The sequence below is a fragment of the Xiphophorus couchianus genome, chromosome 14 (genome assembly GCF_001444195.1).
Source record: "Xiphophorus couchianus chromosome 14, X_couchianus-1.0, whole genome shotgun sequence".
NCBI lineage: Eukaryota > Metazoa > Chordata > Actinopteri > Cyprinodontiformes > Poeciliidae > Xiphophorus > Xiphophorus couchianus.
The window spans coordinates 23,034,221-23,058,972 of NC_040241.1; the positions used below are offsets into that span (position 1 = coordinate 23,034,221).

General features: G+C 38.6%; 3 protein-coding genes and 1 long non-coding RNA gene across 17 annotated transcripts in view; 3 read left to right on the plus strand and 1 right to left on the minus strand.

Annotated features, from left to right (window-relative positions):
- LOC114156916 (tripartite motif-containing protein 16-like) overlaps positions 1-5,862 on the plus strand; it is a 20,107-nt gene extending 14,245 nt beyond the window's left edge. For 3 of the 4 annotated variants that reach the window (XM_028037527.1, XM_028037528.1, XM_028037530.1), the window contains one exon: positions 3,507-5,862. In XM_028037527.1, coding sequence (XP_027893328.1) covers positions 3,618-5,252 — 1,635 coding nt within the window. In that variant the 5' untranslated portion in view covers positions 3,507-3,617 and the 3' untranslated portion in view covers positions 5,253-5,862. Of the gene's footprint in view, positions 1-670; positions 823-3,506 lie in introns of those variants that run through there. The other variant, XR_003598040.1, reaches the window with a different exon arrangement.
- LOC114156969 (uncharacterized) overlaps positions 1-16,060 on the plus strand; it is a 22,753-nt gene extending 6,693 nt beyond the window's left edge. Inside the window, exons 1-7 of one of the 9 annotated variants that reach the window (XM_028037628.1) lie at positions 12,234-12,372; positions 13,599-13,704; positions 13,798-14,160; positions 14,829-14,918; positions 15,026-15,128; positions 15,214-15,394; positions 15,490-16,060. In XM_028037628.1, coding sequence (XP_027893429.1) covers positions 13,650-13,704; positions 13,798-14,160; positions 14,829-14,918; positions 15,026-15,128; positions 15,214-15,361 — 759 coding nt within the window. In that variant the 5' untranslated portion in view covers positions 12,234-12,372; positions 13,599-13,649 and the 3' untranslated portion in view covers positions 15,362-15,394; positions 15,490-16,060. Of the gene's footprint in view, positions 1-12,233; positions 12,373-13,194; positions 13,559-13,598; positions 13,705-13,797; positions 14,161-14,821; positions 14,919-15,025; positions 15,129-15,213; positions 15,395-15,489 lie in introns of those variants that run through there. The other 8 variants (XM_028037630.1, XM_028037627.1, XM_028037624.1 and 5 more) reach the window with 8 other exon arrangements.
- LOC114156999 (uncharacterized) lies at positions 1,133-11,852 on the minus strand. 3 transcript variants are annotated; one of them, XR_003598049.1, is made up of 4 exons: positions 11,381-11,852; positions 10,728-10,825; positions 6,922-7,015; positions 1,133-1,462 (listed from the first exon to the last, which is right to left on the minus strand). It is a non-coding gene; the product is annotated as an uncharacterized LOC114156999 (long non-coding RNA). The 3 variants fall into 3 exon arrangements; XR_003598050.1 differs by lacking the exon at positions 11,381-11,852 and having other exon boundaries at positions 6,922-7,003; positions 10,728-10,903; XR_003598048.1 differs by lacking the exon at positions 11,381-11,852 and having other exon boundaries at positions 10,728-10,901.
- Positions 16,061-22,685: 6,625 nt separating the features above from the next.
- Positions 22,686-24,752, plus strand: part of LOC114156913 (tripartite motif-containing protein 16-like) — a 2,557-nt gene continuing 490 nt past the window's right edge. The window contains exons 1-2 of the mRNA XM_028037525.1: positions 22,686-22,725; positions 22,945-24,752. The exon at positions 22,945-24,752 is cut by the window's right edge and continues 490 nt beyond it. Of these exons, the coding sequence (XP_027893326.1) occupies positions 23,221-24,752 (1,532 nt within the window). The 5' untranslated portion in view covers positions 22,686-22,725; positions 22,945-23,220. The remainder of the gene's footprint in view (positions 22,726-22,944) is intronic.

Sequence of the window (24,752 nt, forward strand, 5' to 3'; positions counted from 1 at the left end):
TTATGAGAGCCACTTCTAAAAGGACATAAACACTTTGATTTCATCACAGCAAGAAAATATATAAATATTTAGGGTAATAACATGTAAATCCTGCTGATTTATAACCATAAAATGATCATTGTATTGTTTTTCATTGGTTATTTTTCTCTGTTTTTGAGTTTAAAAAGATCATTATTGATGTTTAAAAGTAACAATAATGAACAAAAGCAACACAATAAAAAACTGAATTAAAATAAGTTGTTTTCTACAGTTTTAAAGCTTCAAAATGAACAAAAATTGATTTCTGTCTAAAACCCACTGACAATTTAGGAATCAACAAAAACCAACGTCTTCAACATTTCCCTTCCTAAATTTAAATGTGTTAAACTTATTCTGAAGATTTCCTCCAATCCCATTTCATCTCCAACGTTTTTATAACATGATGATGAATGAATGGGTCCAAAATGTTCAATAAATTCATAAATCGTGTTTTAAATGGAGTTTGAAAAGATAAATGCGATCCTTAGAGGTTCTAACTTTGGTTTTCATTTGTTTCTGTTTTGATTATTACTCATAGTCTGTCATTTTTAGTTTATTCTGTGGTTCTTCATGTTTTCTCATGGTTTATTCTTTGGATCAGTGTTTCTTTCTTTTAGTTTGAGTTTCTCATCTTTGTTTCTTTCTTCCTCAGCTCTGATCAGTCCCTCTGGTTCTCCTCTCCCTCCTGTTCCTGTTGCACTTTATCTCCATTTATTCCTGTATTTTACCTCCTTGTCCATCAGCATTAATTCTTGTTAGCTTCCTTTAATTCATTTTTTATTAAACAAATTTTTTCTCCCACTATGATGACATCATGTTTTTTTCTGTTAATTGTTTCCTGAACCAGTAAAACCTCTGAATGTCTGGTTTCTCTGTAAGATCTATAAATAGACTAACCTGCTGTAGGAAATAACCTGTAATCTAAGTTTAGAGTAACTAAAAATAACTGCTGGTGTTTCCTTGATGGCTTCAGTGTCGTAAACAATCCCAGTTTTTACTAGACCTTCAAAGAGAAATCTACATTCCTTCATCCTTAATAAACACGTGGATAAGAGGATTTACCGTCACTGACTCTTCATTTACAACTCGATGTAATTAATAACCAATGAAAGCGTTTGAAGTTTCCTCACTATTTTTAATTTGGGTATTTCCTCATTGATCTCACATTTGTTTCAAGTAGGAAACTTTTGGGAATATGTGAGAAAATTTTCCTCTGTACTTCCAGTCATTTGCTCCAGGAACAAGATCAATGAAGAAACCACTTCCTGGTTTAAATAAATCCTTTGTTTGAATCATGTTTGATGGTTAATCACTTCATCTTGGAAAGAAGCAGTCATACATTCAGTCTCGCCATCATTACGTTTCTGCTTTATCACCATTTTAGACGGAAATCTTCATGTTTGACTGCAAAACAGGTTCCTGGTTCACAGCGCGCTTCGTCTTCCTGGGAATAATCAGAACAACAGACATGTTGTATAGCATAAATAATGATGCAATCACATAACAATAATAACACTAATACTAATAATAATAATAATCTGCTTGAACAAGTTTTTTGCACACAAACAAGGATTATGACTTCAGTTACACTGTTTTCAGTTTACAGGCGTTTAAAATGTACATAAAATTTAATGGGAGAATGAAAAAAAGAGATTTAAAAATTTTTTTTATAAGTATATACAGTTGTATTCAGTAAAGTTCAGGAGTGCAGTTCACTCAGTGAAACATGTTTCTTATATTAATGACAGACTAATTTTCAAGTCTTTATTTTAGGTAATTATGATAATTTTACAGCAAATGAAAACATGACATTTATTTCCAATATTTAACATTTTCACAATTTTTAACTGAGGCACTGAAATTTGGTTTAATATTAAGTAATTATCAAAAAAATAAATGTTTGAAATATTTCAAAGGTAATAAGAGTTTCGACACTAAACTAAAAGAAAGCAGACTTTAAATATCAAGATTGTTTTTAGATGTTTTGTTCCATCAATGAATGAATGAATGAATGAATGAATGAATGAATGAATGAATGAGAGGGACTGGTGCATCTCTCCAGTGGTAAACGTTTTGTTAATAAAAAGGAAATAAAATGTAATAAAACTCCCCAGAAAAAAGTCTCCTTGTGATCAATTATTAAAATCAGTTTTTCATGTTTTGTAACATTTTCTAAAAAGTTTACAAAAATGTTACAAAACGTGGAAAAATGTTTTTGGTGTTTCATCAAGTTGAAAACAAGTTCTTTCCATCAGGCATAGAATTTTTACGCTTTTCATGAATTTTCCTGCTAATTTTTCTGCTTTTCTAGAATCTTATTATGGTGATTTAATTACAGTATCAGCCTGTCAATAATCAATCAAAGCCGACTGAAGGAAAAATCATCTGATTTCCATCTCTGGAAGATTAATATACGTAAATATAAATATTTCCAAAATTCAAAGATTTACACATAAAATATAAAGGTTACATTTGTGGAGATGGAAAACTTCTAATTATTAAAGATGAAACTGTTTCAATCTGTTTCCTGCTCTGAAATCATCCAACATGGCTGAAGACTGATGAGAAAAGTGTTGATGTGTCAGAAAGTTCATCATCAATAAAGTTTACAATCGATGAGTCAAAGCTTTGAATCCTGAGTCAGAGATGAACAGGGACATCTAGTGGCCACCTCTCGCTACTGCAGCGGAAAACTAAATAAACGGACGCGTCAGGTGTCCAGAAAAGACAAATTTCCTTCTGATTAAACATCATCTGCTCTTCATCAGCTACAGGATTATTTTAAACTGACAGACAGAAGAATGAAAATATAAAGTTCAGTGTTCATGTCAGGCAGGAAGCCATAGCAACACCAATAGACTCCTTTTTTAGCAGTGTTTATAATGAAAGATGGGAGCTAACTAGCATAGCAGAGCTAATCTGTTTCTGATTGATAAATATCCAGCTGTTTTCATATGATACAGATGGAAACTTTCACTGTGTGTCATTGAAAAGTTAAAAGTTAAGATTTAATTTATGGGAAAACCCAATTCCACCAAGCAGTCTGAATACAGTGATCTTCAGTTTCGGCTTCTTTGTCACTCTTAAAAATAGTTTTCAGATGATTCATTAAGGGAGAAAAGTTGTTCAAATCAATCTCAAACTGTGTAAAAAAGTAATTGCCCTCACATTCAAAAGTCTGAATTATTCTAGTCCAAAACCTTGTTTTTTTATTTCTGTGAATGAAATTAAACAATATTCAGCAGCAGCAGAGTTCCCTAAACCAAGAAAAAAGACAATTATTTAAAAATCCTCTTTGTTGTATAAACAAACCGTTCTCTGGTTTCTGCTGCAGCTCTCTGTAATTCTGCACATAGAAACTTGGGAAAACAGGCTTAGAGACCCCAGCACAGTGGGAGACACGCCTCCAGGCTCTTCCTGGAAACGGAGGTCTGATAACTCCTCCTAGGCTGCATCCTGCCAACACATCTCTGTTCCCTCCTCTTCAGATCTGGAAGTTTCCTGCTGAGGCTAACAGCTTCCAGGCCTCATTCACTGCAGCAACACATGATGTTTAGATCAGAGCTCAGAGCTGCTGTTGTTCCACAGAGGAGGAAACTATGCAGTTGTTCCTGGGAGCTAAAATGGCGCAGAGAATAGTTCAACTGGACGAAGAAAACTTGTCTTGTTCCATCTGTTTGGAGCAACTGAAGGATCCGGTGACTATTCCCTGTGGACACAGTTACTGTATGAACTGTATTAGAGACCACTGGGATGGAGAAGATCAGAGGAGAAACCACAGCTGCCCTCAGTGCAGAAAAGAGTTCATACCGAGACCTGAACTGGTGAAAAACATCATGTTAGCTGCTTTAGTGGAGGATCTGAAGAAGACTGGACTCCAAACTGCTGCAGCTGATCACTGCTATGCTGGACCTGAAGATGTGGCCTGTGATGTCTGCACTGGGAGGAAGATGAAAGCTGTCAAGACCTGCCTGGTTTGTCTGATTTCTTACTGTGAGAATCATCTTCAGCCTCATTATGAATCTCCTGCTTTTAAAAAGCACAAGCTGGTGAATCCCACCAAAACTCTCATGGAAAGCATCTGCTCTTGTCATGATGAGGTGATGAAGATGTTGATGGATGGTTATGAAACAATCTCTGCAGAAGCAGAAAGGGCTGAGAAGCAGAAGGAGCTCCAGGAGAGTCAACAACAAATCCATCAGAGAATCCAGGACCAAGAGAAAGATGTGAAGCTGCTTCAACAGGAGGTGGAGGCCATCAATGTCTCTGCTGATAAAGCAGTGGAGGACAGTGAGAAGATCTTCACTGAGCTGATCCGTCTCCTCCAGAAAAGAAGCTCTGATGTGAAGCAGCAGATCAGATCCCAGCAGGAAACTGAAATGAGTCGAGTCAAAGATGTTCAGGAGAAGCTGGAGCAGGAGATCACTGAGCTGAAGAGGAAAGACGCTGAGCTGGAGCAGCTCTCACACACAGAGGATCACATCCAGTTTCTCCTCAACTACCCCTCACTGCCAGCACTCAGTGAGTCTACACACTCATCCAGCATCAACATCCGTCCTCTGAGACACTTTGAGGACGTGACAGCAGCTGTGTCAGAGCTCAGAGACATAATGCAGGACATCCTGAGAGACACATGGAGAAACATCAAACTGAAGATCACTGAGGTGGAGGTTCTACTGTCAGAAACAGAACCAAAAACCAGACGTGAATTCCTACAATATTTCCAAGAACTCACTCTGGATCCGAACACAGCACACAAGAAGCTTTTATTGTCTGAGGAGAACAGAAAATGTAAATGTATAAGACAGGAACAGTCATATCCTGATCATCCAGACAGATTCTCTGATCATAAACAGGCTCTGAGCAGAGAGAGTCTGACTGGTCGTTGTTACTGGGAGGTGGAGTGGACTGGGAGACTAGTTGGTGTCGGAGTTTCATACAAGGACACGAGCAGAACAGAAGTATTTGGACAAAATGACAAATCTTGGTGTTTATATTGTGACCTCGTATGTAACGTATTTTATCACAACAACGTTGTAACTTCATTACCAAGTTCAGATTTCGCCACAATAGGAGTGTACCTGGATCACAGAGCAGGTATTCTGTCTTTCTACAGCATCTCTAAAACCATGACTCTGATCCACAGAGTCCAGACCAGATTCACTCAGCCTCTGTATGCTGGGATTACGCCGATGTGGTTTGGATCCTCTGCTGAGTTTATTAAACCTAAATAGTCAGCAGTGATCTGAGGTCCAGTTGGTTAAAATGTGTATTTTAATTCCAGGTCTTTATTTCTTCACTGCTCAGAGATCACATGTCTTTATGGAGCTACTTTACCATCTTGTTTGTTTTGTTGATGTTGGATTTTGTTTGGGTGCTGCCCCTTCCTGTTTCTGATCTAAGGATTTTTATTCACCACCTGATTACATCTGCAGTTATTACACTGTCAGACCAAATGTTGACCAAATCCATGTGTAGATGATCTGATGGAAACATGATGTCATAAACATCCTGGTTGTTTGTCTAATGCTTGTCTTTGCTGAATTGAGATTTGCTGCATTTCAGTTTATTACATTTTACTATTATTAGTTAAATAATCTTGATGTTGTTCAGTATTCCAATTTCTTTCATCAACATATTAGTTGATTAGATTTAGATTTTATTATTCACTCGCCACTTGTTTTTGGCTTAGCTGCATATTTGTAGTTTATGTATACGGTTTATTGGCTGAGTTATTTCTTTAAAATAAATCCTCATACTGTGGAGAGAAACAGTTTGTGTTTATTCTGGTGTGTGTGTCCAGCGTCCGACATCCTGTGGTGTTAAAATAGATTATTAACAAGAGACTGAAGGTGTTTGGCTCATTTTTCCTGATTATCAGGCCTTTTCCCGCTTGTTTAACTGTGAGACACTTTTATTAATAATTATATTACTAATAACTTTACAATCTTAATTATTGATATTTGTATAAGCTAAACATTGTTGTATCCCTATTGCACAACAAAACCCTTCACTCAAACAAGATTCCCTGATCCTCCAGAAGACTGACAGGCCCACAGCATCACAGATCTACTACCATGGCTAACAGTGAGGCTGACAGGCTTTTCTACATTAATTGTTGTTTCTCATTAAATCCTCCTAGTGGTCGTTGGTGAAAACATCACATCTACATTTGAGATGAAAAGATAAAACAGCCTTTCTTTTTATCCTCTCGCTCACATCGAAACATTTAGTGTTTAATGTTTAAAGCCAAATATGAAATACTCTAACGTCTCCATCATGGCCGACAGCAGGCAACAGAGATGAGTTGATATGTCAGGAGGAGTTTATGGGACATGATCAATGAGTCACAGCTTTGAATCCTGTGACACAAATGAACAGGGACCTCTAGTGTCCACCTCTCGGTACTGCAGAGAAAAACTAGAATAAACTGGGTTGCGTCAGGTGGCAGCTGCAGGATTATTTTAAACTGACAAACAGAACAAAGAAAATAGAAAGTCCAGTGTTCATGAAGGGAGGAAGATAAAGAGAGATGCATAGATCTAAATACTATACAGAAAGAGAAGGAGCTTCTTAAAGAGACAGTGGCCCAATTTCAACAGGTTAAATAACACGTTTTTATACCAAGGTAACAGTATATTGTGCTACAAAATGGCACTATGTGACTAGAAAATACCCTTTTAACACATGCAGGAATGTTCACAGATAGACACGAGCACCACCTAGTGCACCACTAGGTGGTGCTATGTGACTGGAAAATACCCCAGTCACCAATAGGTGAGCTAGTGCACCTAGTGGTGTTGGTGCCTCTGGAGGGGCAGGGGCTCAAAGTTAAAAAGGGTCACATTAAAACCCCTCACAACACAACAACCCATATTAATGTAAAATCTAACATGGACTCACATCATACTATATCACCGCCATGGAGAATGGAAAGGAGATGCAGTTGATGTTTTTCCTGATGGGTTCAATGTTGCTGCTGCTGCTGCAGAGACAACTGAAGTTAAAAAGATGAAAGGAGAGCTGGTTGCTGGTTATGAAGTATGTTTTATGAAATAATCTAAATTGCTTTTGTGTTTAACTAAATCAGTGTTTCTCAAACTTTTTCAGGCTGAGGACCAGTTGACCCATTTAACAAACCACCTAAATTGATCCATGACTGAAAATTGCCCCTCGATAACAACTTCATATATAATGCAACCTGAAATAACAATATTAGCTTATTAATTCACGTATTGTTGTTTTCTTTGTTCTTCCTAATGAGAGGAGTGGTGCTGTTTGGTAAATGTGACTGGCCACAAAATGTCTAGTTGGACATGTTGAGTTATTTACAAATTCTGAGCTTTTCAATGATGTCAAAACACCTGGAGGTAAAAAAAAAACAAAACGTTGTTCTTTATTATCATCATTATGTGCATTCATAAAATTTAGGGCTATTTGTCATTTAGAAGCACAATTAAAGAAAAATAGACTTGAGTTGCTTTGGCAGAAACAGAAAATCCTTTTCTGCACCATCAAATATAAAAAATAATCCACCCATTTCTATCAATTGTGTTAAATGTATTTAATTAATTTAATTTAATCATTTAATTAAATAAAAATAATAGCTGTAGACGGGAAAGCAGAGCATCATTCATTGCCAAGCAAATTCATAAAAAACAAAGAACAGTTCTGACAAACCGGAGAGATTCCTGCCGCTAACCGCTCAAAGGAATCATTACGTCACTCAGCAGCTATGACGTAGCTTCCTCTGATCATATAATATTCTTTCCACCGGTATCTGAAGCTTTTCTTTTGAGTGACTTGGTTTTAAGCCAGTTTCCCATGATTACGGCACTTTTAACACAATCCTTTGGTAAGCTAGCTGTAGCATCGCACTTTGAGATGACGTCACGGCGGCAAATAAACGGTCGTTTACATGCAGTACCTCGCGGACCACTAGGGGGCGCCCGCGGACCACCAGTGTTCCGGGGACCACAGTTTAAGAAAGACTGTATTAAATAAACCATAATAATATCTGACTGGTCAAACTCCACATCAACTCAGATTTAAAGATCAAAATAGCTCAGCGCGATCTGCATGTTGTTCTGTGTTAGCACCTCTGAGAGGTAAATTATATTCATGAGATCTGATTACTGCAGGTCTGCCTATAAAATCAGACAGCTGCTGCAGCTGCTGCTGCTGCTGCTGCGGTTCTCAGTAAATCCAGGAAGAATGAGCACATAATCCTAGTTCTAATCTTAATTACCAACTTTCTCAATAATTGCCTTTTGTTTCCACCAGCAGGCTGCCGACAGCAGCTATTTATAACTCAACTGAACTTATTTTGCATTTCATCAATGTAACAATGAAACATCAAACTGGATATTCTGACTGAATTATTTATTATATTTTGTTGAGGAAAAATGATTATTTTTAGTGCTTAATACAGTTAATCTTACGGCATGTGTAAAAGGCATATTGAACACTCTTATTTCTTAATTTTGAACAGGTTTGTGTTAAGGATTTAAAATTAAACCAGATGGGTAAGCATTCAGACCACAGGAGGCCATATAATTAGCATCTTCTCCAGGGCACTATTACTTGAGCCTGGGGGAGATAACGGGAGAGACTTCAGATTTCACAGGTATCTGTGAAATCTTATCTCATGTTTTTTCTTTGCTCAAATGACCGTAGAATCCAGGAGGCCAGGACGCAGCTGTTGGCTCTTTTGTTTTACCAAGAGACCAAATAGCCTTTGATCTTTGGCGTAAATTAGGGGGAGTTTCTAAGTTTCTCTGAGTGTCCAAGGTAGCTTCCAGTTGGTCAGCCGGAGGTATGACCAACTGGATTTAATATATTCAATTAATATATAATGAATGTATAATTAATTTAATATATTCAATTAAGGCATATGCCTTAATTGAATATATTAAAAAAGAAAGACACACCTTTAGTATAAGACTTCGTGTACAGGAGTAAAAATTCAGAGAGCTGCCACTATTTTGCTTTTTTGCATCGGCTCTCTCCAAAGACGCGTCTTTGTTTTGTTTTTTTTGTTTGTCTTTGTCTTTGTCTGTCTTTGTCTGTCTCAGGTAAAGAATGTATATCTCTGTACCTCTGCAGCTTTGTTATTGATTCATACGTTGCTTTGTATGGGATTAAACTCTGTGATTCTGTGACGTCAACACGCATTGTTGTTTTCCTTGTGGCTGCGCGTCGCCCGCTGAGAGGACCTGGGAGTTTGAGGAAGAAGAGAGCCAAACGTTTTGTCCAAAGTTAATTTATAAATTATTCTTCCTTAACATTTTCTACTGTAGTCTATTGGTGTTGCTATGGCTTCCTGCCTGACATGAACACTGAACTTTATATTTTCATTCTTCTGTCTGTCAGTTTAAAATAATCTTGTAGCTGAAGAAGAGCAGATGATGTTTAATCAGAAGGAAATTTCTTTTCTGGACACGTGACGCGTCCCTGTTTATTTAGATTTCCGCTGCAGTAGCGAGAGATGGACACTAGAGGTCCCTGTTCATCTTTGACTCAGGATTTAAACTGTATTGATGATTATTCCCAGGAGGAATGAACCAGGAATCTGAGTTTGCAGTCAAACATGAAGATTTCAGTCCAAAAAGGTGATAAAGCAGAAACGTAATGATGGCGACACAAACGAGACTGAATGTATGACTGCTTCTTTCCAAGATGAAGTGATTAACCATCAAACATGATTCAAACAAAGGATTTATTTAAACCAGGAAGTGGTTTCTTCATTGATCTTGTTCCTGAAGCAAAAGACAGGAGTCACAGAGGAAAGACGTCTCAAATTTCTCCACATTTCCTGCTTTAAAGAAGTCAGTTTAATTTGAGATGAATGAGGAAATGTCCAAGTTAAAAGCAGTGAGGAATCTTCAAACGCTTTCATCGTTTGTCATAAACTATTGAAGGAGCAATTTCTCTGTTTTCAGTTAAATCTTAGAATTTTGATTATTTAGTTTATTTTCATTTACTTTATTGTTAATTTATGATTAGAATTTTTGTTTCATTATAGTTATTTATAATATGTGTTTTGGCTAGTAAGTCACTTAATTAGTTAATTTCAGATATTTCATGGTATAAACGTGTAGGTTTTAGGTAGTTCAAATGCACATGGGTGTGGCCACATGGTGTGACACTCAGTTTGATCCACCTCAAAAGGATCAAACTGAGAGACATCAAGGTTGAAAAAGCAGTAACTTTGTGAACCCCAACCTGCTGTAGTGGCTTTGGTTGAAATCTCTTATTACAACTGAACACGTGAAAACATGCAGAGACTTTCACTGTAGGTAGGGAATCCTGTGTGACGTCAATGACTGGGAGATAAGCAGGGAGTGGCTTGGTTTCCCTGGAAACTTCAGATAAATATTTACTCTTATCTCTCAGTATCACTCTGTCTCTCTCTGCTTCCCTGTTTGTGGCGGGATTGGTCACTAAAACATCAACATTCACCATGACTTCTGTCTGACATGATTTGGTTTTTGCACTTTAAGTAACATTTAAATCACGGTGCAGACATTTAAATCTCCTTCACGAGAAGCAGAGTAAAACTTTAGATTCTTAAAGTCATAATAAGCAAATAAAAACAGCTCAGGTCTGTTGTTAACTAAAATGCTCAAACTTTCAGTTGATAAAACTTTCCTCCTGAATCTGTCTGTCAGCCCTGAACAATATTCTAGAAACAATTGATCAGATCTTACCTTCACGCTTTAAAACACCAACTGAAACCACAGAGAAGGAAGCAGATCTATCCAGCAGCAACAGGAAACGCCTCTGTGATGTCACTGGTTTTGATTGGCTGAAAACCAACCTTAACAGAGAGTTGTGTGTTTATTTTTACTCCTAGATATTATCTCAAGTTTTGGTTACTTTGCATTATAAAAAAAACAAAAAAACACCTCAGTAACATGTTTTGTTTTTGTTTCTTTGCTTTTGGGTTTTTTTCTTGTTTTCCCCCCCAAATCTCTATTAAAGTTTAAAAACACACATATAAAGAATCTCTAAAGGGAATACAGGAAAAAACATGAAACAAAAATATAAAATCAAAAGAACAAAAGAGGGAAGAAAGACACCAGCAGAAAATAAATACATCTTCCAACAATGTAGAAACAGTTCAACCAATAACAGGTAGGAAACTAAATCTAAAATAGCATAACCTAAGATTAAGAAAATTTATATCTGCAGAAACCTAACATTATCTTCTTTCCATATTTGTTATGTAAACATTCAACATCATGTAATAAATTAGCTGGATACAATTGTACTTTGCTATTAGTAATAATAACCTGATAAATAATATTAAACTCTTAAATGTTATTTAACACCAGAAACTACATGGAGCAGCTTAACCAACCTGAAGCTAATGAAACTGTTTAGTCCTCAGTCCTCCTGTCTGGCGCTGCCACTTCAGGAAGTCCCAGAATATGGAGGCTGTGATTGTTTGCTGCTAATTATGATTGGCAGGTTGGGCAGCAAATGGTGGTTCAGCCTTTATATTTGTATTTGTGATGATATTTTGTTGTTAGAGCTTCCTTGTTCCCCAGTTCAGCTGCATCAGCAGAATAAAGGGTTCATGTTGTATCTGTTCATCTTTACTCTTTTAAATTAAAAGCTTATTTCTGCTCTGTTCTGGTAAATCAGTGTTTATTTTTGCCTCCACAAATCAATTGTTACAGTTTAAAGCTACATTGAAATTGATTGCTAAAATGTTTTAATAAATATGAACCGGCTTTCATTTTTCACTTTTAATTTTAACTGTTATGTAAACAGATATGAATTCGAGTGAATCAATTTGTTATAAAGTTTCAAATGTTTATATGAATAAAATGAATGAATCAGGATTCCTGGTATTTCTAATTATTCACAGGAAAATAATAAATCTTTGAGCAGAGGACCCAGTTGAAGGATGTGATCATAAAAATGGGATAAATTTACTAACAAACAAACCTAAGTAACAAAAGTGCCTTTACACACAGATTAATTTAATCTGGAAGCGATTAGTGGTTTTAATTGGAACCACTAATATTTAGTAATAGTCTTCATGGTGAGTCCTCCCTACGCTGTTGAATTGCGTAAACCGTAACTCCACCCCTTTGAGCTCATAAAGTCAGCTCAAAGGGGTGGAGCTGACTCCACCCCTTTGAGCTGGGATGGGTGGGTTGGTTCTGAACTGAGAACCAACTCACAGTTGGTTCCGTCTCCGTTCAGAGAATCCTCGGTACCGTAGCGGCGGTGACAACAGTTCTGTTGTAATGTCAGCAGCTGGTCTCTGTCAGATTTTCTTCAGCCGTTCAGGATTTTGGATTTTAATCTTCGTCGTGGTTTTAGTCTGGACGCCTGTTAAAGGTAAAATCTGCTGCTTTTCTCCTCAACTTACGTTAAACTGTTACTAAGCAACCAGGAAACGTTTTCATTCAAACTTTGATCAGTTTGTGAATATATGCTTTAAACAGCGAACAATGAATGTTAACTCTTTAAACCGTTTAAGGGTTCATATTATGGTTTTTGGGAGGGGTGCTGGTGCCTCTCCAGCGAACGTTTCAGGCGAGACGCGGATTACACTGCGAAAACAAAATCCTCACAATTATACATAATTATACAATTATACATAAAACACGTATAGAGTTCGTCTAAACCAGGGGTGTCAAACTCCAGTCCTCAAGGGTCGCTGTCCTGCAACTTTTAGATGTGTCTCTGCTGCACCTGAATAGAATAATTAGGTCATTAAGGCTCTGGAGAACTGATCTACACAAGGAGGAGGTAATTAAGCCATTTTATTACAGTGTTTGTACCTGTGGCACATCTAAAAACTGCAGGACTGTGGTCTTTGAGGACTGGAGTTTGACACCTGTGCTGTACAGGTGATAATCTTCCCTGCTAATTTCAAGAAATTGCAAAGACACACCCAGTCATGTCTCCAGTGTCTCCAGGGTGTGTCACAGCCCTGCACAAACCTGTCCAGGACAGCTCCACTGCTTTATATCTTCACCGTTAGTGAATTTTTGCCCTTACTGCACTACAATTTAGACTTAGACTTAGACTTGTACTTTATTGATCCTTTGGGAAGACTCCCTCAGGAAATTGAAATTTGTTCTTTAATCTGTTTTTATATATTTTATATTCTTATCATTCTGTAATTCCGTCACTTTGCTGCTGTTGCACCACAATTAATTACACCCTGTGGGACAATAAAAGATATTGTTGTAAAAAAAAATAAATCTATTTTTCTATAATAGATTTTTTTTAAATTATTGTGACAACTAACCAGATGAAACAGACATATTCTGCAGATTTTTGATTTAACCACTTTGACATATTTAATATAATATTATAAATACATTAGTACATGCCAATGAATAAACAATTCAATCCCCTTTAAACCAAAAAGCATTTTATTGCATAAAGGTCAATAATATAATTTGTTTATTGAACGCTCAATCATTTGTAGCAAAGGTTCAATCTGCAGATAAAAAACTTCTAACATCAACATGTGAAAAGCTGTTTATTTTTTATGGCTTCACTAATAATTGGTGCTTAAGAGAAGATTTGATTTTTTATTTTTTTTTTTACAGAATTTTAACCAGGTGAACCTGAAGCTAAATCTTAAGAAGTTTCCTGACAAGATGAAGATGATCTCCAGGATCCTGCTGCTCCTCATCCTCAGCTCATGTCTCTGTGGTCAGTCTCCATCTTGTCTCTGTGACAGAAATAGATGGAAATGTTCCAGTTCTCAGTGTGTCTGCTCCTCTCTTTCCCTCTCTGTCTCCTCAGCAGCAACATTTGTAGTGAATGTGACACAGAGCAGCTATCAGGCAGAGGAGAACCACAGCATCACTCTGGAGTGGACTTTCCCCACCAAGACTCAGGGATCCTCCAGGAAACTGTTCATCATCTGCAGCTTGCTGTCTCCTCATAAAGAACTAGTTCTGTATCACATCCACAAAGGTGTTGAGATTCCAGAATCTCAGGATGAACAGTTTTCAGGACGAGTCCAGATTGACAAAGACGTCCTCAGAGAAGGACGAATCCGACTCCATGTGTCCAGACTGAGGACTGAAGACTCTGGTCTGTATCTGTGTGGAGTGAAAACTGAAGATGGATTCAACTCTGGAAGATGTCGACTCAACGTATCCAGTGAGTTTCTGCTTCATTTCTGAACCTTAAAGTCTAAATGCTGTAAAACTGAGAAAACGAACAGAAACTAAAAGTATCTGATGAATCTAACCATCTGCAGAGGATATAAATAAAAACTTTAAATAACACAAATAAAAACTGTAACTATAATGGAACTATATTGGACATTTACAAAACTATAACATCCTCAAATTATAGATATAATGTCTTTTGGTTCTGTGTTTATTAATCTGTTAGTATTTGTTGAATTCACACATAAGCAGTTCATGATCCTCCTGATGGCTCTTATGCTGGGCTGCAAAATAACGACAGCAATAGTTTGGAGAAAACTCCTGAGTTTGTTGGTGGTTCAGCAATAATTGAACACATTTATTGAAAATGGTATCTTCTGTTGAGTCTTCTTTACCCAATCAATGTTTAAAAAATCACAAATATTAACCACAGAATGGAGGGAAAAAAATGACTGTTTTATCTAAAACTAAACAGTATGTAACTAATACAAATTAGCAAACACATCCTAAATACTAATTAAAACTAACTGAATTAAATGAAATTCATAACTAAATTAAAGTACAATTAGTTGTCAGCTTGTTGTTGGTGAACAAACGGGTCCAAACTTCAGGTTTTAATTGTTTTTCTCATGAATTCTGTTATTGTTTCTGTTTCAGGTCTAAAGACGGTTAAATCGACGGTTCCTCACAGAAACCTCATCAGTCCGACGCCACAGAAGGAAACCAGGAGGAAAGGTGAGTCTGCAGGTCCAAACTCTGATGCTTCTGATAATAAACCAGGTTTTAACTCGTTTCTTTTTGTTTTCTTTTGAGAGATTTTTGTGTTTTCTGAGGTTTTTCTTCTTTTATTTCAGGTCGTCGGTCCAGGATGTTTCTTGTTTTTCCCGTTTTTCTCTTCATCATTTCTCTGAGTTCACTTTTCATCATCAGCTTGAAAAATTGCTCCAAAACCACAAAGTAAGTCAGAAATAATTAAAATACATCAGCGCTTCTTCCTCATAATCATCATCAGATTAATAAAATAATAATAAACCTGTTACAGATTTCAACAGAACCCCCTGAGAGCCTCTGCCTTGCAGTTTTGTTGCCTTGCTCCAGAGCAGACCTGTGTTGATGTGGAGAAAAACTCCATCCAGTCTCTCATTGTGACTCCTGATCAACTTCGGCGTCATGGAAACTGTGGAGGTTGAGTCGATCAGTCTGAGGCGTATTGATGAAACCAGGTGAGTCTCATCAGTGGACATATGATGATGTCACACCGTGGTGCAGCAGGCGATGCTCTTTGTTTGACTCTGGATTTTCTTTTGTTCTCCTGAAGGTTCTTCATAAAGAAGCTCACAGATTCTGCAGGAATCCCACAAACTTTCAGATAATCATGAGAAAATGTGGATTTTTCTCCAGGAAGAGGAAACACCTGAAGAGAAGCTCTTAGTTTTTCTGTGTCTGCCTACAGATCAAGGTGACCAGTCTGAGTGGAAGGTTTTCACTCAACAATCTCTGACTGAACGTCACAAAAACTGAAGAAATGAGAACAGATTTTAGAAAACGCAGCTCAAACCTGCAACCTGTCCAGATGAATGAAGTGTGTGGAGAGACACCAGTAACAAAATCAGCTGGTCTAGAAACGCTGGGATCAAACTGGCCCAGCCTGGCCTGAACCAGTGAAGAGTCGCTGGTTTCTTTCTGAGCTTCATGGAGACATTTGAACTTTCTGCATCGTTTGCTGCTCCGCTGGATGTTCCAATCACTAACACTTAAAATATTATATTAATGTTTTTCACTACAGAAATACTTTTATTTATCTACGCAAAATTATGTTTTGTACTTGAATATTTATTATTTTTCTACTGTTGACTATTTATTGCCATAAAGTGAAGTTTGAAATGTTTCATGTTGTCTCTTGTCAGCTGTTATTACAATAACAAGTCACACCTCAGATGGTTGGATGCAGCTGGAGAAACCAGTTTATAGATCTAAACCAGGGGTCTCAAACTCCAGTCCTCAAGGGCCGCAGTCCTACAGTTTTTAGATGTGCCACAGGTACAAAACACTAGAATAAAATGGCTTAATTACCTCCTCCTTGTGTAGATCAGTTCTCCAGAGTCTTGCTAATGACCTAATCATTCTATTCAGGTGGTGCAGCAGAGGCACATCTAAAAGTTGCAGGACTGCAGCCCTCGAGGACTGGAGTTTGAGACCTCTGGTCTAAACCACGTCAGATGTGACCAGCTCTAACGGCTGTGATGCGTTCAGGGACTGTTTGTTTATTTCAGTGGGTTTCCAGAGAGCGGATCTGTTCATAAAACTCAGATGAAACCAGAGCGACTGACTCACCAGTGATTCTCTGAGGTTTCCTGTCCTCTGAGATAATGACCTCGGTGTAGGACACAGAACGCTTCACTCCACCTGCACAATCAACCAATCATGGTGACAGCTGGATAGGGGGTCAAAGTTCAACATTTATCCTACAAAGCTGTTCTGTTCTCATCAGATTATAGGTTAAAGTTCATGAATGTTTTCTTGTGTCTCACAGAAACATGTTTGGTATCAAAGTGGAAATCTGATTAAAACTTAATTGATTCAAACAAATAAAAACTGTGATAAAGTCTCTGAACCAGAATCTGTTGCAGTTACATGATTTATTGTCTTGTCAGTGAAAAATTGTCTCTTAAACTAAGTTGTTATTTCTATGTTGAAAGCTGAAAAGTGTAGAAAATAAAGTTTAAAGCAGTTTAATACCTGGGTTTTGCCTTGATAGATAAATTTCTCGTATTTTATTAAAATACTTTGTAGCTGATATTTTTTCACAGTAGATCTAAAGCTTGTATGACGTCACTCAGCCCTTTCACAGAGAAACCTTACAGGATTTTAATGAGTCACAGTTTGAGTCAGTCTCAGCTGACAAAATGCTAACACTGCAAAAACACAAAAATACTAATTATAAAGTATTTCTGTCTAGTTTTTAGTGTAAATCCCATGAGATGGAACATCCGCTGTCATGGAGTCCTGCTCTCTACTCCATGAGATTAGACACACCGTGGTGGGTGTCCCTTATTTTAATTTCTGAAAGGTAGCAACCCTATCCTACCCACAGGTAAGGATCGCATTGCTTAGCGTATTTCCAGATATTTTATGTATGTGTGTATCTGTGTGTGTGTGTGTGTGTGTGTATGTGTGGGTGTGAACTGACGGTGAAGCTACCAGCAGGATCACGGAGCTGCACCAAGAAACTAACAGAAACAGTTAAGAGAAGAAGAAACAGTTGCAGCCCAGCCATGCCATGCATGTTTTAATGTCACACACCTCAGTTTGTGAAGCAGCTCAAAGTCTAGACTGGTAAAGTTGTGCATACAAGGGGTGAAGTTTACCTTCGAGCAAAACGGCCTTCAAAAGAATCGCAGCGCCCCCTGCTGTCCTCCAGACTGCTCAGACAACAGCTGTCTCATTGGAGCCATTTTGTCATCTTGTTTGTTCTGTTGATGTTGGAGTTTGTTTCCTGTTTCTACTCACTATCATTGCTCAAGAGGATTTGTATTCACCTAAACTAATATCATTTAGATTTATTACTTTGCCAGACCAGATATTGTTGTTCAAATCCATGTACAGATGGGAAATGTTATTATTATCATCATAAATCAGGATTCCAGTAATTTTATTGGGCAAAGATCTGATTCTGGATCAAACTGTGTGAATAAAGTAATTATGTAACTCAAATTTCAACTTTGTGTGTTTTGTTTTTTTTGGAGTCTGGCTTGCTGAATATGAATAAATGTATGTGTTGTAACCAAAACAAAACTGCAGTTCCAGGCTTCAGAAAGGTCACCTGTGTGCTTTAGTTCAGGTTGTTTACAGAGTAAACCTGAGCCACTGGGAGTGGAGAGGACACTAACAGCTGACTAACATACCAGGTTTCAATCGCTATTCACACGCTTTTGTTTTTTTTTGTTTTTTTCTTTTCATCCAATACATTTCAAGTTTGAAGTAAACACAGGGTTCATAAACATCACCAACACATCACTCAAAGATACTTCCAAGATGACGACATCCACCATAAAGACACCTGTGGAAAGAAAACAACGGCAGGGCTCATATGACCGGAGGAATTCATGTCTGCAGGAATATTACTCTATTTATTGGGGTGAGTTGTAGAACTTTTATTGTTTTTAAAACACTATTACAATACATAGCAAGTCACTGGCATGCAGATCTAAGTGAGCCTCATCTGGGTCTGTACCGCTGCTGCTGTGATAATTGTGACAGTGATAAGGCATTAAGCAGCGCTGCGCTAGAAGATGTAACCCTTAAAATAATTATTGACATTATTTTATTTGGGAATTAGGTCTATTTTTATATTTATAGCATAAATATACATGTTCTATTTACTATAACATGTATAATAGATATAGCATGTTATATTTATTATTCAATGGGGGATCCCAAGGAGGTTGGAGGTTATATATGTTTGAACTTTAAAGCTAAAAGGTCACCAAGTTTTGATTTACTGGTTACTACAGACTGAATCAGATAGAGGAGCGGATCATCACCTTTTGCTGCCGACCAGCTCTGTCGTGATCATGCCTTAGAAGGATGTTGACATTTGTAGAAAACTTTCTCTGCTGTGGCATCTCTGTCCCCATGAAAATATCATCTTTCTAGAAATGAGCAGAGAAATCTGATATGGATTCATCATCATAGTTTTGTTTGTAGAAACAAGAAAGAATAAAGTTTTCTCCCTCCTCAACAGGATCAGTGTTGGTTAAAATGTACATTTATCACCATCATAAGGAAATATTTGCTTTGTGACAATCAGATTTAGTGCTTAATAGGTATTGAAAATGGAAGAAGCCATTTAAGTCTGCAGACTGACTGTTAAGTGAAGATTTGTGGGAAGTTGAGTGAAATAAGTGCTTCAGTGGATTCATACTGAAATTAGCTACTAATAATTAGGAACCGGTGAATTCTGCTTGGTTACCATTGTTAGAACATTACATTGTTAGGACTGCTTGAATGACATCTGAGTTAACTATTGTGCAAAAGTGTGAGCAAAATATGTCAAACCAACAAGAAAGAGTTGATACATTTAGGAGATCAGCTCTCCGCTGAGTGGATCCCACTTCTTCTAAGTAGGTCAAAGCATTTTAGAAAACTGTTTAAATCAATTATTATGGTTTCCTAAGTTGTAAAATCAAACACATTAGATGGAATAAGTTGTGGTTAATGACTTGTGATTTTCCATTAAAGTATTTTGAAGAGAATATAAACTGTTTTGGTGTCAGATCACCTGATCTGACCTGATTTGATGACCATGAGAATAATATGTAAAAAAAAAAAGTGTTGCAATGGGGATGATGTTTTATCATGTGGCAGAGCAAACAATGAGGCAGAAAATAGAAAAGGGAACTAGACTGTGAGGTTTTGGGAAGCAAGGGAATTTAAAGTTCTAGTTTATTTGTATTGGACATTTCAGCTACAAGGCAGTAAGTGCTTTGCATCATAAAAACATCAACAGTAACCAATTTTGAAAATAACCAAACATTAAATTGTATCCAATGCATCATCAAAGTCATCAATACATATTAATTACATTGATCAATGTTCCATTTAGTACTAATCAAAGGCAACTCTACACAGGTGGGTTTTGTCTTGGTTTAAGGAACCCAGTGTTGCAGCTGTTTTGCAGTTTGCGGTTTTGTGGTGCATAGAAGCTTCTCCATGTTTGGTTCTGGTTCTGGGGATGCAGAGCACACTAGAACTCAGCAGTTTATCAATAATGTCATAAGCCAAAACCAACTCCACCCAGCATCTCCATCAAGGCTGACAGCAGGCAACAGAGATGAGTGGAAATGTCAGAAGGAGTTTATGGCATGTGATCCATGAGTCACAGCTTTGAATCCTGTGACTCAGATGAACAGGGACATCTAGTGTCCACTTCTTGGTACTGCAGAGGAAAATTAAATACTTTTCACATCAAACCCTGTAGTGTTGGCATCCGCCACCGGCCAAGGTAAAAGTATGAAGTGGCGTGTAAATTGGAGCAACACACCTGACAATTGTTGACAATCTGAGCAGACCCCCCCCCTGGGCCCCCATGCATTCAGTTTGAACTTCTGTCCAGTGGCGAACTGACCGTCTGGTTTACAGACTCATTTACTGTCCATATCTGGCAACCCTAGGCTGTCATAATTTAACAAAAAAAAAAAAAAAAGTATATTAAATATAATTTTTATTGACCGCAACAGCCCATTGGTTGATTTTATTGATACGAGACGGGGCGGGTCAGAAAAACTATATGCCCATTCAGAAAAATATGTCTAGCTAACCTATATGTTTACCATACAAACGTTGACCACTGGAGCAGATTCATTAACGGAGAAGGAGGGAAAATTAGTGATTGAGGGATTCATTATCTTCAGAGAATGATGATGATGAGAGAGAGAGAGACGTGACCAGATACAGATTGAGGAAGAGTTCAGATTAGCTCCTGCTGCTTGGTAAGAAGGAGTTAAAATGTTCATGAGGGAGCGTTTCATGCAGGGAGGAGGACAGGTGTGTGTGTAGGTGTGTGTGTGTGTGTGGTGCGTTTGTTTCTAATACCTTGTGGGGACCTTTCTCCTGACATATCCTACGTTGTGGGGACACACAGCTCCTTGTGGGGACCAAAGTCTGGTCCCCACAAGGGGAAATGCTTATCTTAGCTTCAAGCTTTAACATATTTGACACGAGTTTCAGAGATCTCTACATGTTCACTGTGAGTTTATGTGCTGTGCTTTAAGGTTTCTTATCTTTGTTTGGTGACATTCCATCCAGAATTTGCATGATTGAACATCACATTGATGTGGAAACAGCTGATCCAGTGTAGCATCTTATCGCTCCTCCTAGACAAATCGGACCAGACAAAAGAAGACGTTGGTTATCTGTTGGAGAACGGGCTGGAAAAACCAGCCACAGTCCATGGAGTCCTCCATGTTTGGCAGCTGCTGAGCCTGATGGTATCAAATGACTTTGTACTGATTTCCCTAATGCTGTTTTGGTGCCCGACTCACTTCCTCTCCCTCACATGGAAGACTGTATTGACAGTGTTGGTTCAGCTGCATTTATCATCATCAGGCCAATACAGAGCCCCAGCAAAGTACATGGAGCAGACAGACTGAGGCAGGCACAAATCTTCAGGGGAGATTGTCGGAGACCCGTCTTTTTATCCAGTTGCTGGCAGCCAGCCTTGACTAACGAGTTCTTGCCTTAACCTTGAGTCTTGGGTTTCTCAGGTCTCAGCTTTTGGCAGAGTCCCAATTTAGAATCACAGTCATTGGGAATTCTTGGAGTGATTTCCTCATACTTGAAGCAACCCTCTGTTTTTCTACAGCACCTGGATCCTCTTCACCTTGTTTCAAGGCGTCTTTGTCCATCCAGCTGTAAGCGAGTTGACTGATAGGAAGGAAACCCAGAAATTTCTCTTCTCTGCAGTCAACTTTATGAGCTCCTCCTGACCCCCATAGACTCGTTGATCACAGCCCTGCAAAATGAAAACAGAAGTAGGTTGCGTCTTTGATTAGCTGTAATGAATTTGCTTTAGATGGAGTTCTCTGCTCTGCTTGAGGGAGTCTTGTCCTGAGATTGCTTAAAGGTCACTTTCCCATCTCAGTTCCTTCTTTGGACCAACCACCTGCTTTCCGATCAGCACTCTCCATTCCTTGGTTCCTCCTTTGCTTGGGTTTGTGCGTATTGTGCTCAGGTCGGTCACCCTGGTTCTTTCAGTTCATCTATTTCCTTTACTATCTACTTGTGACACATCACACCTCTGTAAGTTGCAACCTCCATTGAACTCTAATCAACTTTGACTGCAGTTGCATGCCATTTCTAATTACAAATATATTAAACATGATTATTGCTGATTATAAACAAATTAAACAAAATTAAACAGGGATCCCTGACCAGCTTCTTCAGCATATTGTCATGGCTTGGACCAGCATGTCCAGTGGAGACTATGGTGGACACATTGCTTGCACATGATTTGAAATGTTTTCTTCCATTACCACTTTGTGTAGCCCTGTAGTTCCTTTGCATGGACCAGTGAGTATGAAGAGACTTTCCATGCAGCTAAATCTGTTGTCTGTAGTGCTGCAGTGCTGCTCCTGATGTCACTTGGCCTTCCAGAGTGGATGTATGTGATTAAAGTGCTGGTGCAGTGCTATTCCAAGACGGCGAGGACGGAGTGTGCCATCCTGCAAGCCACTATTCTGCTAAGTTTAAAACTCAGCAGATGAACTATTCCGCCCTTGAAAAAGAAACTCTCATACCTATCAAGTTTTGGATTTGAGAATACGGGAAATGTTGCCGTCCGATGCTACTGTTGTAAAAACGATAGTTTCTCGGCCAAAACGGGAGACTTGACAGGTATGAACTCTTGTGATGCTCTTTGTCTTGCTGCATTTTGAGGTGTATTTTGGTTCTTCATCAACTCCAGTGACTGTGCTTACTGACCACAACCCTATTGTCTTCTTGTGTCAGATGTGTAACCATAACCACAGGCTGATGACAAAAAACACGACTGCAGGTGAGCACATGTTTTTTTACTTAGCAGACTTATGCTATTATTGGCTAAATCTTTTATTTGTAAGTCCAAAATAGTCAACTTATAACCTTATTTATATGTCTGTGAATGAAATCAGTGTATCAGCAGCAGCCTGAATTCCTAAAACAACCACAAAGCTAAAAAAGTTCAACCTCCAATTTGTGTTCAATGTGGTACAGTCAAACCATTGTCTGCTTTCAGTTTCAACCATCTGTAACTCTACACCGAAACCTGGCAAAACAAACAGGCTTAGACACGCCAGGACAATGGCCTCAAACCTTTTCCTGGATAACTCCTCCTACACTGGATTCTGTCAACACATCTCTGTTCCCTCCTCATCAGATCTAGAGGTTTATTGCTGAGTGTAACAACTGTAAAGCCTCATTCACTGCAGAAACAAATGGTGTGTAGATCAGAGCTCAGAGCTGTTGCTGCTCTGCAGAAGATAAACAAACACAGTCGTCACTGAGAGCTGAAATGGCGGAGAGCGATCAACCAGACCAAGATAAGTTGTTTTGTTTAATCTGTTCAGATCTACTGAAGGATCCAGTGACTATTCCCTGTGGACACAGCTACTGTACCAACTGTATTAAAGACCACTGGGATGGAGAAGATCAGAGTGGAACTCACACCTGTCCCCAGTGCAGAGATAAGTTTGGACAGAGACCTGGGCTAAGGAAGAACACCATGATAGAAGAGTTGATTAAATATCTGAAGAAGATGGGAGCTGCTCTAGCTGACCACTGTTATGTTGGACCTGATGATGTGACCTGCGATGTCTGCACCAGAAGGAAGATAAAAGCTGTCAAGTCCTGTTTAACCTGTTTAGCTTCTTATTGTGAGGATCATCTCCAACCTCACCATGATGCTCCACCATTGAAAAAGCACAAGCTGGTGAATCCCTCCAAGAACCTCCAGGAGAGCAAATGCTCTCGTCATGATAGGGAGTTGGAAATTTTCTGTCGTCCTGATCAGCAGTGTATCTGTTATCTCTGCACTATGGATGAACATAAAGGACATGAAACAGTCCCAGCTGCAGCAGAAAGGGCTGAGAAGCAGAAGGAGCTCCAGGAGAATCGACAACAAATCCATCAGAGAATCCAGGACCAAGAGAAAGATGTGAAGCTGCTTCAACAGGAGGTGGAGGCCATCAATGTCTCTGCTGATAAAGCAGTGGAGGACAGTGAGAAGATCTTCACTGAGCTGATCCGTCTCCTCCAGGAAAGAAGCTCTGATGTGAAGCAGCAGATCAGATCCCAGCAGGAAACTGAAGTGAGTCGAGTCAAAGATGTTCAGGAGAAGCTGGAGCAGGAGATCACTGAGCTGAAGAGGAAAGACGCTGAGCTGGAGCAGCTCTCACACACAGAGGATCACATCCAGTTTCTCCTCAACTACCCCTCACTGCCAGCACTCAGTGAGTCTACACACTCATCCAGCATCATTGTCCGTCCTCTGAGACACTTTGAGGACGTGACAGCAGCTGTGTCAGAGCTCAGAGACAAACTACAAGACGCCCTGAGAGACAAATTGACAAACATTGAACAGGCAATTCCTGAAGTTGATGTTTTACTGTCTGAACCAGAGCCAAAGACCAGAGATGGATTCTTAAAATATTCTCAAGAAATCACTCTGGATCCAAACACAGCACACAAGAAGCTGTTATTATCTGAGGGAAACAGAAAAGTAACATCAACTGACCAACAACAGTCTTATCCTGATCATCCAGACAGATTCAGTGTTTATAATCAGGTCCTGAGCAGAGAGAGTCTGACTGAACGTTGTTACTGGGAGGTGGCGATGAGAGGTGGAGCTGGAGTTGGAGTAGCAGTTTCATACCAGAACATAAACAAGGCAGAACCATTTGGATTCAATGACAAATCTTGGTCATTAAATTGTACCACAGACGGTTACACATTTCATCACAACAAAGTTAAAACTCCAGTATCAGGTCCAGTTTCCTCCAGAATAGGAGTGTACCTGGATCACAGAGCAGGTATTCTGTCTTTCTA